The following is a 19769-nucleotide window of genomic DNA, read 5'->3' on the forward strand; positions in this document are numbered from 1 at the left end:
TATTGCCACCTTTTATAAGACTGGCTCTAAACAGTTTATGTGTAAGGTGTATGTGTGCACCCACACTATCTTGAACATAAATCCTCTTCAAAATGTCCCAACACCTAGCAGCAGATTCTTCACCATGAATATGGACTAGCTGCTGATCACTCAGTGTCAGTCCAATTATACTAAGAGCCTTTTCATTATCCCGGTTAAAGTCAGCTATTTTCTTTTTATCTTCCATCATTCAGTGGGTCCCAAGCTGTTACATCCGGTGCACTATTAACTACAGTCCATAATCCGTCTTTAGGCAGAAGTAGGCTGCACTTCATAAACTAGGAAACATAGTTTGTTCCATCCAACTGGGTTATCTGGGATGTATTGGTTGACTGTTCTTGTGCCATTTGTACTTTAACAATAAAGTGCAATCAGCTGGCTGAATATGAAACTATATTCACACTGATTCTCAATATCTCTCTGGGCCCATAACCAATGTTATGATATGTACAGAATAACCCTTGAGTAACAAGGATATGCACATGGAAACGTTTATGAGAGTAATTATGAATAATTATTCAGCCACACACAGATACACTAAACTGAGTTAAAGTTAACTTGAAGAAATAGCACAGGCCAATAAACGGTCCAGGTCATACACGTTTTACAGTCCAAAGAATATCCAATAACAAAGTCTTCTTACCAGTTGCCTTTGTCATTTCCAGTAGACAAAAATATAAAAGTATAAGCACAACAGAGAACCTTAGATAGCAACAGAATGTTAGAGATACAGAATGTCAGAGAGAGCAAGTCATGATCTCTAGCTCCCTCTTATGGCAATTCGCAATACAATCAACCAATTGGAATCAATACAGTGATTTTGTCTTAAAGCTACAAACATACATTGTTGGTTTATATATTGCCAACCCAACTAATTCGTGGATAGATTCCTAACACATCTGCATCAAGGGGTTGCAGAGTCTGCAAAGTTGAGAAATTTTATCTGAACCTTCATTTCTCTTTTCCATCTCCAGGTACGTCAGATGCAGCAGCCCTTTCTGGAAGCCATCCTGAGGCATCCTAAAGGGAGCAAGGATCTGTCAGATGCCTCTCAAGAGCTGCCTTTCAGGGAGATCCCCCAAGAAGATCCAGGTTGGGACATCTCAGGAGGTAAAGGGAGTCTTTCAAAGGAACCTGACATTCTCAAGAAATATCTCAATGCTATGGTCTTTAGTTCTTCACGTAATATTTGAAATTCTGCTTTAGCTCAGTGAAAGTCCCATGCAGGAAATCAAATTATGCCGTTGCTGTTTCTAGGATCGTCACCTTTTCCTGGTGGAACTGAAAGAATGGCTGAACCTCCAGTTCAGGTAGGAGAGGAACATTTAGGGGATCACTTGGGGTCCCCTTTCCCCCTGGGACTCAACAGCATCACTGCTCTTTAAGCAGCCTGAAATGGAACGTGGCAGAATTAATTAGGAGATCCCTTTCAAGTCATGCTTACTCTTATCAACTGGCACAGGGATCCCAGAGTGGTATCCAACCCTGGGGGTGGTTGGTGGCTGAAGGATGTTCCCTCCCTCTTTTTAACTCTTTGATCTTGTCTTTTATGTATGGATTGCATAGTTTCTTATCTGTAAACTGCCCAGTCACTTTTATAGTAAATATTTATAATTTGGGTTAATAAATCATACCAGACAAACAATCAGAAAACAATACTGTAATTCAGGAGCTGTCAAGAGGAAACCATCCCCCTCCACCATCCAACACTGGCCAGGCAAGCTACTGTATAAAAACAGAGAGAAAACCTCACTCACTTGTGTTGATAATGTTGTCTAGCCAGGTAATGAAATGACCGCTAGCAAACAGCTCGGCTCAGCACTGAGCTACATATATATTTTTTTTCTTAGACTACTATCCATACCCAATCTTTGCTTAGGGAATTTGTTAAAGAAAGGGTATGAGATGCAAAACCTTCCTGGATTAATAATGGAGAAAAGTTTTTTTTCCCCTTCCTTTTCCAGGGTCTTGTATCCTTTGAGGAGGTGGCTGTGTGTTTCTCCAAGGAAGAGTGGACTCAGCTGAATCCCCACCAAAAAGCCCTCCATGGGGAAGTCATGAGGGAGAACCTGAGGAATGTGGCCTCCCTGGGTAAGGGCACAGGCAGGTAGAAAAGGCATTTTGTGGAACCAGCTGTCTGGCCTAAAGCCAACCACACCTTATATCTGAGAGAAGGAGAAGATCCACTCTACAAAAATTCTCCTCTGCTGGTTCCAAGACACCTTTCATTGAAGCACAGACTGGTTGAAGGACAGTGCTGGAGGCAGAGATGGGCCTATAAAGGGGAGGGGCTACAGCCTCCCTTTGTTGACTAATTAAAACTGATCCTTGTGATTGGACAGAGCAAACTGGATACAGCCTAGTGAAGTCAGGCGTAACTGAGGTTATGGGGCTGGACTATACAGACATAGTTTTTTAATAGATCAGAGAGATACTTTTTTCTTAGAGGGTTACTATCTTCTGCCGTGCAGAGCTCTACTTGCTTCTCAGGATCTTTTCTTGACTGATAAAAACATTACTTGGCCTTCTTGGTGTTTTATGGCTGAGCTGAGAGTTTTACCTTTCCCGGGAAAGTGTTTTTTTGTAATGAAAGTAAAACACCACATACTTTGACACCACATAGTGAGGAGTGCTTTGTTTGTCCTGGAAACATACAGGACTTCAGATTGTTTTCCATCTAAAACAAGAACTTGGGGGTAAGAAGAGAATGTGTGGGGAAAGATATCTAGTGCAGAATAAAGAGAAATTCATCGATAGCAAGAGGCAAATATACTAACCCAACGTGCAGAATTGTTTTAGTTTAAAGGCTTTTAAAACTGTTTCTACTACCCATGAATTATAAATTTCCATCCCATGCAAATTTATACCAATAAAATTGATAGGAACCTACAACAGGTCTCTAAATTTGATAACCTTTAATTCAGATTGTTTTATGTAGGTCAGAATAGCCTATAAAAATATTACCAAGATTTTTGGGATTTGCAGGATTGGAATTCTCAATCATGTTAACATGTTCTTGGTGATTTTTTCCCCCTTCTGTGAGTTTTAAACACATACTTTTTTCTTTCTCTCTGAAGATACTGTTGGGCAAGATAACATGTGCTGTAGGCAAATACTAAAAGCTCTCAGACGCAAAGAAGGAAGAAACCAAACAGAACTAAAAAGTCACGAGAAAAACCAGTCAAAGGACGGAAGCAGCAAGTTTTCTGCTCTTCAATATGATGAAATTCAAGACAGAGCAGCCCTGCACCTTTCCAAAGGAAAAAGGACAAGGTGTTTTGGGAAAAGTGCGAAAACATTCAGAGAAAAATCAGATTTAAATGAACATGATCGAACTCACACTAAAGAAGAAGCTCATCAGAACAGGGAAGATGAAAAAAGTTACAGCTGGACCTTCATTCTTTCGTTACGTGATAGAATCAACATGGGGGAGAAACCCTACAAATGCAGAGAGTGCGGGAAGAACTTCAGGAGCAGCAGCCAGGTTACTTCCCACAGGAGGATCCACACAGGGGAGAAACCCTATAAGTGCCTGGAGTGTGGGAAGAGTTTCAGCTGGAGCAATGACCTGACTTGCCATAAAAGGATCCACATGGGGGAAAAACTTTATAAGTGTTCTGAGTGTGGGAGGAACTTTAGGAGGAATATTCAGCTTGCTTACCATAAAAAACTCCATGCAGGAGAAAAACCATACAAATGTATGGAGTGTGGAAAGAACTTCCTCTGGAGCTATCAGCTTACTTACCACAAAATGATCCACACAGGAGAGAAACCCTTCAAATGCCCGGAGTGTGGGAAGAGCTTCAGGAGGAGCAGCGAACTGACTTCCCACAGGAGGATCCACACCGGGGAGAAGTCTTATAAATGCGTGGAGTGTGGGAGGGGTTTCAGGGGAAGCAGTGAACTGACCTCCCACAGGAGGGTCCACACAGGAGAAAAACCTTATAAATGCACAGAATGTGGGAGGACGTTCAGGATGAACAGCCAACTTGTTTATCATAAAAGACTCCACTCGGGGGAAAAACCATACAAATGTATGGAGTGTGGGAAGAACTTCTTCTGGAGCTATCAGCTCGCTTCCCATAAAACTATCCACACAGGAGAAAAACCTTATAAATGCATAGAATGTGGGAGGACCTTCAGGAGGAACATTCAGCTTGATTACCATAAAAGACTCCATGCGGGAGAAAAACCGTACAAATGCATGCAGTGTGGAAAGAACTTCCTCTGGAGTTATCAGCTTACTTACCACAAAATGATCCACACAGGAGAGAAACCCTATCAATGCCCGGAGTGTGGGAAGAGCTTCAGGAGGAGCAGCGAACTGACTTCCCACAGAAGGATCCACACTGGGGAGAAGCCTTATAAATGCGCGGAGTGTGGGAGGGGTTTCAGAGGAAGCAGTGAGCTGACCTCCCACAGGAGGGTCCACACAGGAGAAAAACCTTATAAATGCACAGAATGTGGGAGGACCTTCAGGAGGAACAGCCAACTTGCTTATCATAAAAGACTCCACTTGGGAGAGAAACCGTAGAAATGTATGGAGTGTGGAAAGAACTTCTGGAGCTATCAGCTCACTTCCCATAAAACAATCTACACAGGAGAGAAGCTGTGTAAATGCAAAGAGTGTGGGAAGAGCTTCAGAGGCAGCCGTGAGCTTTCTTCCCATAAACGGATCCACGCATTAGAAGAATTACACAAATGCTTGTAATGTGGAAAGGCCTTCAGGAGCAGCAGTGAGCTCACTTTCCATACGAAAATGCACCCGAGGGAAAAAACGTACATTTGTACGGAGTGCGGAAAAAGCTTCTGTTGGAGTTCTCAGCTTACTTCCCACAAAAGGATTCACTCTATCCATATAAATACATAGAGCGTGGGAAAAGTTTCGGGGAAAGTAGTGAACTTACTTCCTATAAAGCGATCCACTTAGGCGAGAGACCATATAAATGTATGAAATGTGGAAAGAGCTTCAGAAGGAACAGCCAGCTTACCTGCCATAAAAGAATCCACACAGGGGAAAAGCTGTTTAAGTGTGCAGAATGTGGGAAAAGCTTCCATCAAAGCAGCCACCTCATTCCCCATAAAACCATCCATACAGGAGAGAAACCCTATCAGTGCAAGGAATGTGGGAATACCTTCAAGCGGAGCAATGAACTCACTTCCCATAAAAGGATCCACATGGGGGAAGAAGCCATATGAATGAATGGACGTCTGGCAAGAGCAGCACCCTTGCTTCACATAGAATATTCAGACAGGAGAAAAACCCTTATGAATGTGTGGAGTGCAGGGAGAGCTTCAGTGAAGCAGGCAGCTTACTTCCCATGCAAATATCCATTCTAGTGGGACTCCCTAGACTAGACGTACCTGGTTCTTTTTATACATACATTGTCTTCTTGGTATGAACTAAAAAATTTTTTTAGCTGAGTCATGAATCCTGGCTGCCTTATTTTTTGCCAAAACCTGAAACCTATACCAAAAGTGAGAATGAATTTGCTGGGGGAAGATTTCTAACAATAGGGGTAGGCAGTTTATATAAGATGAATTGGCTTTCAATGGGCTTTTGCCATGTTAATGTGTCAACATTGTTGCACACCCCTCCAAAAAAATACAGTGATTTAGTTTATGCTTTCTGTTTATGATGTTCACAGTCTCAGATGTTTTGACACCAACATACAGAATGTAAGTAATCCTCAAATTATGACCACAGTCGGGATAAGAATAAGAAGAATAAGGCAGTTGTTAAATGTGCCCAATTTTACAACTTTTTTTGCCATGGCTGTTAAGCAAGTCACTGCAGTTATTAAGTGAAATGTGTTTTTTAAATCCAGCTTCCCCCATGACTTTGCTTGTTGGAAGCTGGCTAACTGATGACCCCAGGATAGTCTACCTCCATGATGGCGAACCTATGGCATACATGCCACAGGTGGCACTCAGAGCCATTTGTGCTGGCACGTGAGCTGCAGGCAAACTTACCTCATTGTGCATGCTTGTACCTCACAGCTGATTTTGGGCCAGTTTGAGGCCTTTTTTGGCCTCTCAGAGGTTTGAGGAAGGCTTTTGCAGGCTTTTCGGGACGAAAACTAAGCCCGTTTGTCACTTCCGGTTTTTGCAGAAATACTGGAAGTGACGAAACAGGCCTAGTTTTTGGCCTGAAAAGCCTGCAGAACCCTTCCTCAAACCTCTGGGAGGCCGAAAAAGGCCGCAAACTGGCTGAAAATCAGCTGTGAGGCGCAGTGCAGGCAAGGGGGAAGTGGGGAATGGGTGGGTAGGGATTGCGCGCACATACATAGGGGGCACATGCATAGGGAGGGTGCATTGCCTTCTTGGGTGCTGGCACGTGAGCGTGTAAGCGTGTGCACAATTTTTGGCACGGGAGCTCACGAAGGTTAGCCACCACTGGTCTAGCTGTCATGAATACTTGCTGGTTGTCAAGTGCCCAAAGCTTTATTATGTGATTAGGGAGATGCTGAATCTAAATATGAGGACCAGTGTTATAAATCATTTTTTTTCAGTGTCCTTATAACTTTAAACCACTGCTAAACAAATGTTTATACGTTGAGGACTATCTGTATGGGAAACAAGTAGAGTGAGCTTAATATTCTAACGCAGAAGGGCAAATACGTTTATCACTGTCATCACTAAAACTTGGGGGAATGACAACTACGATTGGCATGTAGCTTTGGAAGACAGCAACTTAGGAAATAATGTCACCAAAAGGGAATCTTACACTGTACATTGAAGGAATATGCCTGTGCACACTGTTCACTGATCGAAGCATGAATTCTGTTAAAGAGTGGGCAAAAGTAAAATCAAAGAAATGGAACTGATCGTAATTCTCAATAGACCATCTGGGAGGTGGAATATATGAGCAAGGACTTTTGGTGTCAGATGACCAAAGTTTATAAGAGGCACTTCATAATAATTGAGATGATTTCAACTACTCTTGACATCTGCTGGAATTCTAATTCTTTTTTTTTTTAAAGAATTTTTATTTTTAAAAAACATACACATACAAAACATAAAAACATAAAACCATCTTCCATTTTATATACGTACAGTGTGTCCGTTGGTTACGAATCTTTTGTGCTATCCTTTTGTAGTCATTACTCACAGTTTATTCAATCTTCACATTGTCAAACTAACATATACTTATATATTTATCAGTTATTAATCATCCATGACTAAACTTCCATCATTTTATATGAGATATTCCAAATTTTATCTTAAAATTTGTGTTATACTTTCAACCAATGGTTATATATGTCTATATTATGCTGGAATACTAATTCTGTTGAGCAGAGGTCTCCAAACTTGGCAACTTTAAGACTTGTAGACTTTAACTCTATGCTGGCTGGAGAATTCTCGGAGTTGAAGTCCACACATCTTAAAGTTGCCAAGTTCGGAGACCTCTGCTGTTGAAAGTCGGACGATTCCTCCTCTCTTGTTGAGGACTTCAGGGAATGGATAAGGGGATCTGCTCTCAATCCAATGTTTACCAATAGGGAGACAGCTAGAAGTGAAGACGGATGGATCCTGGAGAAAAGCGACCATATTACCCTTGAGTTCTTGATACCAAGGGAAGGAGGAATGGAACAGAACCAGAGTTCATGCTCAGCTTCAGAAGAGTGGTTCGGATCCAGGGAAGAACAGGAAAATCTGCAGAAGAATAGATTGAAGGCACAACAACAGAAGGATTATGTAGACCTTCAAAAATGCTCAGCTTTCTATAAATGCTGGAAGGAAAAAAGGGAAGAAAAATATCTGTTTAAACAGAAGGAGTGGGATGGTTTCGGTGCATAAAAGTGTGCTCTGGAGCAAGGAATCTGGAAAAAATCTTCTTTAAGGGAAGGATAGGGTATAGGGTGGAAGAACAGTTCTTAGTTAAGAGTATTCCCATTTTGAAACAGCAGCAACAATAACAACACACACAAAGCCAGAAGCTCTTTCCCTTCCTCATACAACGCACTGTCCCCAGATTTTAGCCAATATTATTGCATTTGCTATGCTAGGCAAGGCTACTGTTTGTTCTTTTTCAACTTTTTTTAAAAATGTTTATTGGTTTTTAAAATGAACATAAACAAACAAAACATAAAAACATCAAGCCATCTCCCACATATATATTCATACAGTGTGCCAGATGATTTACAAATTGTGCTTCCATTTTGTAGTCTTCAATTACAATTACATTGTGTATATTCTCGTATTTTCAATCAAGTATTAAATACATTAATATTATTATTAATCATTTGACTATACTTTTATTCATTCATGTTTTACGAAATAATCATATTTTACTTAATTTGTTTTATGACAGTTTATATTATCTCAAATCTATTCTACAATCATTTTGTAGATATACTAAGAAAAGAATACATCTTTAGATATTTATTTTCTAAGAATCTACATATTTCATTACTATACTATTGTCTAACCATTGATAGAATAGATCCCAAGTTTTATAAAATTGTTTATCATCTTGTTCTCTGATTTCAAATGTCTATCTACTCATTTCAGCACATTCCAATATTTTCTTAATGATTTCCTCCTGTGATGGTATTTTCTCATTTTTCCAGTTTTTAGCAAATACAATCCTAGCCGCTGTTAATACACTTACAATCAGGTATTTCAATTCTTTACTATATATTTCAGGTAAAATTCCCAACAAAAATATCTCTGGTTTGAAATCTATATGCTTTTTTGTCATTTTTTCCAACCACATGTGGATTTTAGTCCAGTATTTTTTAGCATCCGCATATGTCCACCACATAAGATAATATGAGCCAGGTGTCTGATGACATTTCCAACATTTTTCAGAATCGTGAGGAGAGCAAAGAAAGTGGAGGGTCCCTTCTGGGCCTGCCATGATCCCCCCTTTGAGCTGCAGCCCCCCCCCCAAAAAAACCTGAAGGGATTTCCCCCCTCCCACTTTCAGCTTCGTTCTCTGTCCCTGAACGCCCTCCTTCCTACTTTATCATAAATTATCAGAGGGGCGAACCTCTCTGAGAGCGAAAATTTGCTCAAGATGGTCACACTAGAGGAGTCGCCGCTTATGGCAGTGTCATTAATCACATCACCCAACCTTTCCCGGTTCCACGCATGTAAACATTGTGATATTTGAGCGAGCCTGTGATGGTTAGGAGACCAATGTCCATGCAGTCCCTGCGGCTCAAGGCCGAAGTCTGTAGCCCGGTGTTCTTTGTCCCCAGAACGCCCTTTCTCCAACTTCAGGTAAAGTCACACAGGATCTGCCCGGAGACTGATGATGCTACAGCAAGGAGAATTCCCATTGGTGCTTCAGCTCGTTCCGGCCCCTCCCAGCTCAAAAGTCCAAGAAAAATCCTTCCTCCCTCCTCGACAACACATTCTTCCTCTGACACACGCACTGACATGCACATACATGTGTTCATTTCATGGGTAGATCCTGCTGAAGAAAGAGCTGCTGCACTGGATGACAAGGGAGGGAGAAAGAGGGAGAGAGGGCAAGTCAGGGTTACCCATAGACACCCCGCAAATAGGAGAGAAGCCCCGGAAAACCTTCCGCTAAACCAGGGAGAGGTGCCGCTTTGCTTCTGGGGAGAAAAAGGCGATTCCCCACCTTGAAACCCGCTTTGAAGCTGCTCCTTCAGGACTCACGCCCCTCCAACCCCGCATTTCTTTCCTTCTGTGGGTCAGGAGGACCCCCCTTTTCCTCGCAAAGCAGTCCCGAACGGAGATCCCAGAGTAGTTTGGGCCATTTCTCTGCTTCCTGCTCCTTTCCTTGGAAAACTCTGACAGGGGTTCGACTAGATGACCTCCAAGATCCCTCCCAATTCTGTTAATCTGTTATTTGGCCACTATCTCAAGCCATCTAAGAATCCATATACTCTTTTTCAGATTGCTGGGGACAATAAGATGACTTTGTAAACTGGGAAAGCAATGTGGAGTGGTATATAAGTCTTAGTGGAATTGATATTGCTATATAGTTTCACCCGCGCATGGATCCTTTTATGAGAAGTAAGATGACCATTCGGAACAAAACCCTTTCCACATTCCATGCATTTATTGTATTTTATTTCAGTGTATTATTTTATTCATAAATATTTTGAATACAGTATACTGTCAGGGCATATCATTTACGAAAAAGCAAAAGAAAAAACAAATATCAACATATACTAATAATAAAGATAGTAACAAAATAATTGGAACTCATTTCATGTATTAGCTTATTTATACTTTTTATGTTAATTATATCAACATGTTTCTAATTGTCAACCCCCTTTGTATTTAATTCCTACATCACAATAATATTCCTTTACCTAATTTCTAATGGGAAATAACATTTCATCTATGAGCAAAGCTCTTTCCAAATCCCATACATTTATACATTTATATGGCTTCTTTGGTCTGGATCATCTTATGAGAAATAAGTTTATATCTATGAGCAAAGGACCTTCCATATTCTGTGCATTTAAATGGCTTCTCTCCTGTATGGAGCTTTTTGTGTATTTTTAGGTCACTGCTCTGAGTAAACATCTTTCCACACTCCTTGCATTTAGATGGTTTCTCTTCTAAGTGGGTCATTTGGTGTCTTCTTAGGTTACTGTTATTAGCAAAGGTCTTTCCACACTCTATGCATTTATATGGTTTCTCTCCTGAGTGGATCTTTTTGTGGCTTCTAAGTTTACTGCTCTGAGCAAAGGTCTTTCCACACTCCATGCATTTATACGGCTTCTCTCCTGTGTGTATCATCTTATGGGAAATAAGATTACTTCTTTGAGCAAAGGTCTTTCCACACTCCATGCATTTATACGGCTTCTCTCCTGTGTGTATCATCTTATGGGAAATAAGATTACTTCTTTGAGCAAAGGTCTTTCCACACTCCATGCATTTGAATGGTTTCTCTCCTGTGTGGTGAGTTTTGTGGCTTCTAAGGCCACTGCTCAGAGCAAAGGTCTTTCCACACTCCATGCATTTATATGGTTTCTCTTCTAAGTGGATCATTTGGTGTCTTCTTAGGTTACCGTTATTAGCAAAGGTCTTTCCGCACTCCATGCATTTGTAAGGTTTCTCTTCTGAGTGGATCATTTGGTGTCTTCTTAGGTTACTGCTATTAGCAAAGGTCTTTCCACACTCTATGCATTTATATGGTTTCTCTCCTGAGTGGATCTTTTTGTGGCTTCTAAGTTTACTGCTCAGAGCAAAGGTCTTTCCACACTCCATGCATTTATATGGCTTTTCCCCTGTATGGATCATCTTATGGGAAATAAGATTATTTCTTTGAGTAAAGGTCTTTCCACACTTCATGCATTTATATGGCTTCTCCCCTGTGTGTATCATCTTATGGGAAATAAGAGTACTTCTTTGAGTAAAGGTCTTTCCACACTCCATGCATTTATATGGTCTCTCTCCTGAGTGGATCCTTTTGTGTATTTTTAGGTAACTGCTGTGAGTAAACATCTTTCCACACTCCTTGCATTTATACGGCTTCTCCCCTGTGTGGATCATCTTATGGGAAAGAAGAGTACTTCTTCGAGCGAAGCTCTTTCCACACTCCATGCATTTATATGGCTTCTCCCCTGTGTGGATCATCTTATGGGAAAGAAGAGTACTTCTTCGAGCGAAGGTCTTTCCACACTCCATGCATTTAAATGGTTTCTCTCCTGTGTGGATCCTTTCATGGGAAGTAAGTTGCCTGCTTGTTCTAAAACATTTTCCGCATTCCAAACATTTATAAGGCTTCTCTTTTGCATCAACCACTTTTTGAGATGTAAGGAACTTATTCCCAAGAGAAAGAAAGAACATCCCATTAGAATTCTCTCCATTGTGTCTTGTTATAGCATCTTCTCCTTTGTTTTGGGTTAAATAGTTTTCATCTACTTGTACTTTACCTTTGAATAGCTTCACACTTTTTCCAGTATATTTTTTCCTTATTTTCTCTTCTTGGGCAAGAAAGTCTTGCATCGGAGTATCAGTGTAAGATGAGCTCTCCTGATTCCAATTCTTTGACTGGTTTCTCTCATGGCTTTCGAATTCCATTCGAATTCCAAACTTCTCCGTTCCATCTTTAGCATTGATCACCTGGGACAGTTCAGAGGAATCTTGATTCTCCTGCCCATTATTACCTTCAAAGCAAAAGGGAAATGAAAATGATAACAAGGTTAGAGAAAAAGACCGAAGTGTAGAAAGTCAAGTGAATTTCCTTCTGAATTTCTCCAAAATTCCATTAGGTTGTATGTTTGCATGCCTACAGTGGTGTGATAGACATGATGATTTCTATATTCATGAGTCATGAATGCTTTGAAAATATCTGGAAAACATCTCTTTCTTTACAATTGTCTATATATGCAAATCTCACTCAGAATCAGTTCTGAGTTAAGGAATAGAATAGCTTAATTCCCTCTTCTTTGTGGCAGCCCCTGAGATAATGGAAAAGTGTTATTCATGTCTCCCCTAGTCTTTCTTTTCATTAAATTGTACATAGCTAATTCGAGCAACTGTTCATTAAATGTTTTAGTCTCTAGTCCCCTAATCATCTTTGTTGCTCTTCTCTGCACTCTTTCTAGAGTCTCAACATCTTTTTTATAATCGTGGCGAACAAAACTGGATGCAGTATTCCAAGTGTGGCCTCACCAAGACATTATCAAGAGGTATTAACACTTCACGTGATGTTGATTCTATCCCTCTGTTTATGCAGCATAGAAATGTGTTGAATTTTTGGCAGCTGCTGCACACGGCTTGATCATATTTAAATGGTTGTCCACTCGGACTCCAAGATCCCTCATACAGTTATTACTATTCAGTAAGGTACCACATATACTGTACCTGTGCATTTATTTATTTTTTTGCCTATATGTAGAACCTTATTTTTTCACCATTGAATTTCATAATAATCAGGGGAAACATCCACGGGGGAATTTAGAGAAAACTTAAGGTTTATTGGGGCACTGCAGTATTTTAGGCCTGTGTTCTTTAAAGAACTGAGGACTACACAACATCCAGGTCTTTGAAAACAAAGAGGCCTTCCCGCTCTTTTGCCCTGGATCTGCTGCAGGCCTTGGTTAGCAATCAACAGAGGCCTAAAGCATTGTAGCGCGAGATCACGTGAGATCAATAGCGCTAGATTTCCCACTACTGATCTCTTGTATCTCTCACTACTCTTTTTTCTGAAAATGCACTGAAGTCGGCAAGGGAACTGATGGCTCGCCACATCGTCTCAAGGTAGAAAACAAGAAAATAAAAGTGTTTGGTCTCCACGTGTCTCATTTATGCCCTCCCCGGCATCCAGAAGCACTCTCCATGCCAAAAACGGGCCCATATTTGGCCTCCCAAACCTTCTGCATGTCCTATTCACAGCCTTCCTGATGTCGCAGAGGGCAAAAATGGGACCCTCAGAGGCCTCTGAAGACCAAAAGTAGGCCTGTTTTTGCCCTGCATAGTGCTTCTGGACACCAAGAAGGGCAGTAACGGAACGCGCTGAGGATTAGGGAGGCCAAAAACAGGTCCGTATTCGCTTTATAAGACGCACAGTTATTCCCACCCACTTTTTGGGAGGGAAAAAGTGCACCTTATAGTCTGAAAAATATGATAAGTCCCTGCAAGATGGGGTGGGGGAATAGGTAGGGTGAATATTGTAGCGCCTCTACTGTCATTCGTAAGTGTGAATGATGATCATGGTGCTGCAACACTCATAAATTTTGGGAGTGGGTCTCAATACGTGGGGGAGGACTGGTTGTAATTTGGAATGTTCGCTAAGTGAACGGTAGTAACTCGGGGATTACCTGTACCCTAGGATGCTCTGAGTCACACTGCATGAGGCCTTTGTTCTTGAATTGGATTGGGAGAATGCTCTTCCATGGGCTGAGCATGAAAGTTCTGTTCTCACACAATTTGGGGAGGTGCCAGAGGACAAATGACAACACAATCCTCTCACATGACCTCCAAAGAACACATAAAAGCAAACCTCATTCTTTTCAGTCTCCCATAGATAAGTTCAAATAGAAATGGAAAAATACAGATTAGAAATGGCACAGAAAGACATTGACTCTTTCCTTCCTTGGAGCATGACAAGGCCAGATCCTTTCCTTCTCCCTCTCAGAAGATGATATCTGATCAGTGGTTATTTAATAAAAATTAACTATAATCTCTCTTCTTAATTGGGGACTAGAAAACTCTTACCCAGAGAGACCACGTTCCTATGGTTTTCAAGCATGACTTCCGAATGCAGCGCTTTCTGGTCAGGATCCAGCCGAGACCATTCCTCCTCAGAGAAATACACAGCCACCTCCTCGAAGGATACCAAACCCTCCTGGACACGGAAAAAAGAACAGAAGAGGAGGATTTGCAAGATCTGTTCATCTTCATCATTGATTTAGACAAGAGGATAGAAGAGGAACTCATCAACTTCCGGTTTGGGCTTTTTCAGCAATGGACCAAAATCACGATCATGCGTAGTTTTGATCTTTGCTCGCTGCTGTAATGCCCCAAGCCGCCCGGATTTGGGGCTGAAACCACCCCGTAGAGGTGGTGAAGAAGGGGGAGCCGTCAGCCGGGTTGAGAAGAGCCGCATCTCTCCTCGGCTAGCCATTACTCCCTTTCCCAAAGGCGTTTGCAGCGGTGGTCAGAAATGGCCACCTCAAAGAAGAACCTGACTGGACAAGATTGTGCAGGAGGAAGTTTAAAGGAGAAAGCTTGACTGACCGGGTTGAATGGAGAACATCTATTTAAGGTACCTGGAACCTGAATTTTAAAGACTAGCTATTCCTAAAAAAGATTTTAAGCGGCAAAAGAGAAAGAGAAAGGAAATGGAATTGGCTTTTTTTTCCTTTCACATTGACAGGTTTAATTGACTTGGAACGTTAAGAAAAAGAGATTTGAATAAAAAATTGATAGTAATCCACTTTAATAGGCTATTTCTAGCTGAAAATAAAGTGTCAAAGGGATAAAGATTCTTGGATAATTTTAAGAAAAGAAAGACAGCAGCGGAGGGAAAAAAGGAAAAAAGAGGGTGGAATCTGGAAAATGGAGGCGGCCACCTGGAACTTAAAAAAAAAATCGATAGTGGAATTTTAACAAGGCTTGCAAAAGATTTTGGCTGAAACTTTGTTACAAGATAACAAAGCTCCTGGAAAGAGAAAGTGAGAAAAGAAGTAAGAAACTGTTTTGTATTATTGGATGATTCCCGGAACTTTGGATGGAGAATCCTAATGAAACTAAAAGCAATTGGGGGTTGTTTAAATTTTTTTTAAATGGCATCACTCCTTGAAGAGTTAAAAATTAGACTTAAAGAACAAAAAGAAGAAGCACAAGAGGAAAGAGGATCTTTTGGCTTCATATTTCAATTTTTAGAAATGGAGATCTTGAACTATGAAAAACAACAAGAAATGCTGGCAGAACAAGAAGGGTGGGACAACGAAGAAGCCATCTTTAATGACCAAGCAATTTTAAGTGGGGTAAAAAAAGGAAAGGGGGGAAAGGGAGTTAAAAACTTGAAGCACTGAAGCAACAACAACAAAAAAAACAGTAATCTGAAAAGTAATCATAATATCAGGAAGCAGAATGGAGGATCACAGAAGAGAGAATCAGATAGAAAAGGGAATAAAAAGGGGAGGGGGAAGAAGACAGGGAAGAGGGAAACGAAAAGAAGCTACAAAGGACAGAAACAAGATGTAGTGGTACAGGAAAAGCGTACAAGACTTAAAGGTATAAACCTATTTAAAAGACAGACAATGGTTAAAATTTAACAAGGAGAGGATTCTGCAAGGGTGCATGGGATAGAATTGTTATATTAGAAATAGAAAAGGGTTAGAAAATATGTTAGATTATTAAAATGATAGAAAAAAATTCTATTGATGTGTAGTGGAATATTTGTTTGTAAAGAGAATAAGGCTCTCAATGATTTAAAAAGAAAGTTTAAAAAAAACTGAAAAGAAACATGGAAGATCTTTATCAGTTGACAAGATGAACTTGAATAAGAACAATAACTTTATTGACTACTATTAATAACTATTGTTTGGTTTTTTATTTAAAGACAGTAATAAGTAAAATATGAAATATAGATGATTAAAATGAAAGGCAACTGATATTACTAGGTAATGTTTGTTAAAAGAAATAGAAGTGTAAAAGATTGTTATTAATTTTAATAGAAGAGCTGTACTTGAATATTTATTCCATTTACTATTGTTATACATATATACACAGATATATATACATATATACTTTTTTCTTTTAAGAATTTAGTGTGTATCTTTAAGGGAATGTACCAAGCAGAATTCAATTGAAAATAGGTATGTGTTATAAAATAGAGGTGAGAAAATGAATGTTATAAGTGTAAAGGTGTAACTTAAATGTTCAAACAAGATTTGAAAAAAGATACAAAGGTGTTACACTCCAGTCTAGTAATTACAGGGGAAAATTTGTTTTATGAGAAAAGATAATATGAAATTGTAAACAGGACAGACAAAAGTATAAAAACATTGATTAGATTTTTAAAATTAGAAAAAGATATGTAATTAAATTAAGAAAGGAATGAGATAATTTAAAATAAGGCTGTAGGAAGTAAAGAAAGGGAAAAGCTATTGAAAAAAATGCGAAAATAGTTATGATAGGGAATAGAATGTATAAGATAAATATGTATTGAGTTTATGTCTGTATGGAGAAGTGATAACCCGGGGTCACACTGTTTTCAAAAAAAGATATTTTATTTGTATTTGTATGTTTCGTGAAAACTTAAATAAAACTTTTATTATAAAAATAAAGAGGAATTCATCAAATTTGCAGACAAGACCAAATTGACAGGAAATACCAACACTCCAGAAGATAAGCTCGAGATATAGAAGGATCAACAGACTGGGCCCCATCTAACAAAACGAAATCAACAGTGAGAAATGTAAGGCTCTACACTTAGAAAAAAACAAAAACAAATGCACTGGCATAGAATACTGATACCTGGCTCAACAGTAGTAAGTGCAACAGGAATCTTGGAGTCCTAGTGGACAACGACTTACTCATAAGTCAGCACTAAGCTTCAGTTGCCCCCCAAAATCCCAACAGAATCATAGGCTGCATTAAGAGGGATAGAATCAGGATGACATGAAGTGTTAATACCACTTTATAAGGCCTTGGTAAGGCCACACTTGGAATATTGCTTCCAGTTTTGGTTGCCAGATGTAAAAAAAGATCTTGAGACTCTAGAAAGGGTGCAGAGAAGAGCAACAACAATTATTAGTGGACTGGAGGCTAAAACATATAAAGAACAGTTGCTGGAATTGAGGATGTCTAGTGACATGACAGCAGTGTTCCAAGAAGCAATGGATAGAAACTATTCAAGGAAAGAAACAACCTACAAGTAAAGAGAAATTTCCAGACAGTGAGAACAATTAATCAGTGGAATGACTTCCCTCCAGGAATTATGGATATTCCAACACTGGAGGTGTTTATGAAGAAACTGGACAGCCATTTATCTGAAATGTTATAGGGCTTCCTGTCTGAGCAGGGCGTTGGACTAGAAGACCACAAGATCCCTAACAACTCTGTTATTCTATTCTATTGTTCCCAAATTCCCAAAGCAGAGATATGCACTAAGTTAAATGGCTGTGCGTCACCCAAGTCCTAATTTTAGGTGAGCAAATGGGCAAATCTGAAAACTGCTTCCAGTGAAGAAATATTTGGGGAAGTTTTATCGAGTTCACTGATTCTGCAAAACCTTCAGTGCCTTTCAGCAAAGTAATCCCACTTCTGGATCAAATGATCTATCGCTCTGCCTATCATTGATTGATCTACTAGTCTGAGCCATTGGCTGAAAGGAAGAAAGCAAAGAGGAGAAAATTCTCTGGGAAAGTCATTTCTCAGCCTTTGCAAAGCAGGAAAGTTTGATTTCCTAACTGAGGTGCAAACCAGAGGACTGGAAATTATTTTGTAAGCCAAAGTACCATGATTACATGCTCAACACAGCCACTCTGGAGAGAGCCCTCTGCACACCTGCTTCACTTCCTGAAGGAAGAATAGAAATCTAATCTCTTTTCCCTTTCTTACTTGATTTGGAGCTTCAACTGCTGTTTGATCTCCGTCATAAAAACCGGAAAGCTTCATTCTTTGTTTCTCTGTAAGGAATAATTTCCAAATCCATAATTAATAAAATACGAGGAGGTATTCTACAAAAGAGAAGGGAGAGCGAAGGTAAGAGAGATGGGGAATTAGAGGATATTCCATTACCTCCTGAAGTGTCTTGACATGGATTTTCCCAAGGGATCCTCCTGAAAAATAGCTCCTGAGGGGGATTTGATGGGTTCTTCTTTCCCTCAGGATCTCTCATTTCCACAGTGCAGCACTTCAAATAGGAGGAAGGAAAGAAGAAGCGGAATTAAGGTCCGTCATACGACACAAAGTGGATTCTTACATTTGGAACACAACCTCAAAGCTCCCAATATCCATCCGTGTGGCTGAGTGAGAAAACAATGGAACAATGTCCTACAAGAACTGGTGAATTGCCATATATTATCAACGTGGGAGAAATTTGGGAAAGAGGTGTGAAGCATTCAAACACTATTTATTCTCTTCTGAGCTCCCTAAAGTCTCCCACCTGGCACCGGAGCTGCTCCTTCTGCTCCTCCGCCTGGCTCAGGAGGAAGCCTTCCGCCAGGGCCACCGCCTGGGAGCTGCTCTCTGCTCCACACTCCCGCACCCAGCCCTCCACCTCTGGGGGTAGGAGAGCCAGGAGCCGCTCCAGAACCACCAGGTCCAGCATCTGGGCTTTGCTGTGCTTTCCTGGTCTCAGCCATTGCCTGCACAAGTTATGGATTTGGCTGCAAAGTTCTCGGGGACCTTCAGCCTCCCGGTATTGGATGGAGGTCCACGGTGGAACTTCTGAAGGGAGGACGGTTTCCTCCTGCAGGACCTTCTGCTCGGTTCTGGTCGAGCTCTCCCCACAGCTCCCAGGCTGAAGAACCATGGGGCCTTTTCCGCTCCCCTCCTTGGCCAAAGGGGGTTTCTCCATCCTTCCTCTCATCAGCAGAGCAACTCCAAAGGGTTCCTGGGACTTGAGGTGGTGGTGGTGGTCTCCAGGGGCATCTTCCTTCACGGGACCATTTCTGGGGCAGCAAGACAGATCCCTGCCTGCCCTTCCGCTCCCTTCCTTCCTTCCCCCACAGAGGAAATCCTGGCTTGCAAAGGCTGCCAAGGGCTCCGAGGTCCGGATCTGGGAGGAGAGAAAAACCAAAGCCCAGGATCAGAAAAGGGGATTCAATCCCTGGACCCCTTCCCCCAACCTGCTCCGAGCTTCAAGCGGCTCCTCCCAGCACAAAGCCCATCCCATCCCACAGCAGGGCCGGGAAGGAGGCAGCTGTAGAGCCCCTCCCCCCCGCTTCTCCCCCCCTTAGAAGACAGGATCGGGTCCTCAGGGAGCTCGGTGCGAATCCTGCCTGCTCCTCGCCCAGCTTCTCCCCTCTCCTCTCCTGCTGAGCCTCCGCCAGCCCATCCTTCCCGTTTCTCCACATAGAGAGGGCGGCTGGGGATCACAGGACCCAGGAAGAGCACACACCCCCTTCACCCGGGGTACGTCTGGATGTCCCCCCGCAGGCTCTCCGCCCACTGTACCGCCCTAGGGGTTGAGGAGAGCGAGTGCGGCGTCCTAGAGAGGCAAGGCTCAGTGATGTCGCTTCCTTTGCAGCCGCCTCTGGGGAGGCAGCCGTGACGTTCGCCCTCCAGTGGTCCAATGGAGAAGCGCCTGGAGTTCCCTTCACTTGGCCGGAGTGCGC

General features: G+C 41.4%; 2 protein-coding genes across 3 annotated transcripts in view; one reads left to right on the plus strand and one right to left on the minus strand.

The window, feature by feature from the left end:
• Positions 1-19769, plus strand: part of LOC113450357 (uncharacterized) — a 38333-nt gene that overhangs the window by 4749 nt on the left and 13815 nt on the right. Inside the window, 7 exon segments of the mRNA XM_087919166.1 lie at positions 1014-1149; positions 1297-1349; positions 2004-2130; positions 3117-4889; positions 4892-5235; positions 18722-18850; positions 19511-19650. Coding sequence (XP_087775292.1) covers positions 1014-1149; positions 1297-1349; positions 2004-2130; positions 3117-4889; positions 4892-5235; positions 18722-18850; positions 19511-19650 — 2702 coding nt within the window.
• Positions 10059-19655, minus strand: LOC113452277 (uncharacterized). Of its 2 annotated transcripts, XM_087919173.1 has the most exons (6): positions 19553-19655; positions 18596-19210; positions 18229-18343; positions 18049-18116; positions 14194-14323; positions 10059-12140 (listed from the first exon to the last, which is right to left on the minus strand). In XM_087919173.1, exons 2-6 carry the CDS (start codon positions 19019-19021, stop codon positions 10405-10407), a joined length of 2475 nt encoding a protein of 824 aa, XP_087775299.1. In that variant the 5' UTR covers positions 19022-19210; positions 19553-19655; the 3' UTR covers positions 10059-10404. The 2 variants fall into 2 exon arrangements, with proteins under 2 accessions (XP_087775299.1, XP_087775300.1); XM_087919174.1 differs by lacking the exons at positions 18049-18116; positions 18596-19210; positions 19553-19655 and having other exon boundaries at positions 18229-18301.

This window comes from Pseudonaja textilis, unplaced genomic scaffold, assembly GCF_049901715.1.
Source record: "Pseudonaja textilis isolate UNSWEBS1 unplaced genomic scaffold, rPseTex1.2 PTEXSCF34, whole genome shotgun sequence".
Taxonomy (NCBI): Eukaryota; Metazoa; Chordata; class Lepidosauria; order Squamata; family Elapidae; genus Pseudonaja; species Pseudonaja textilis.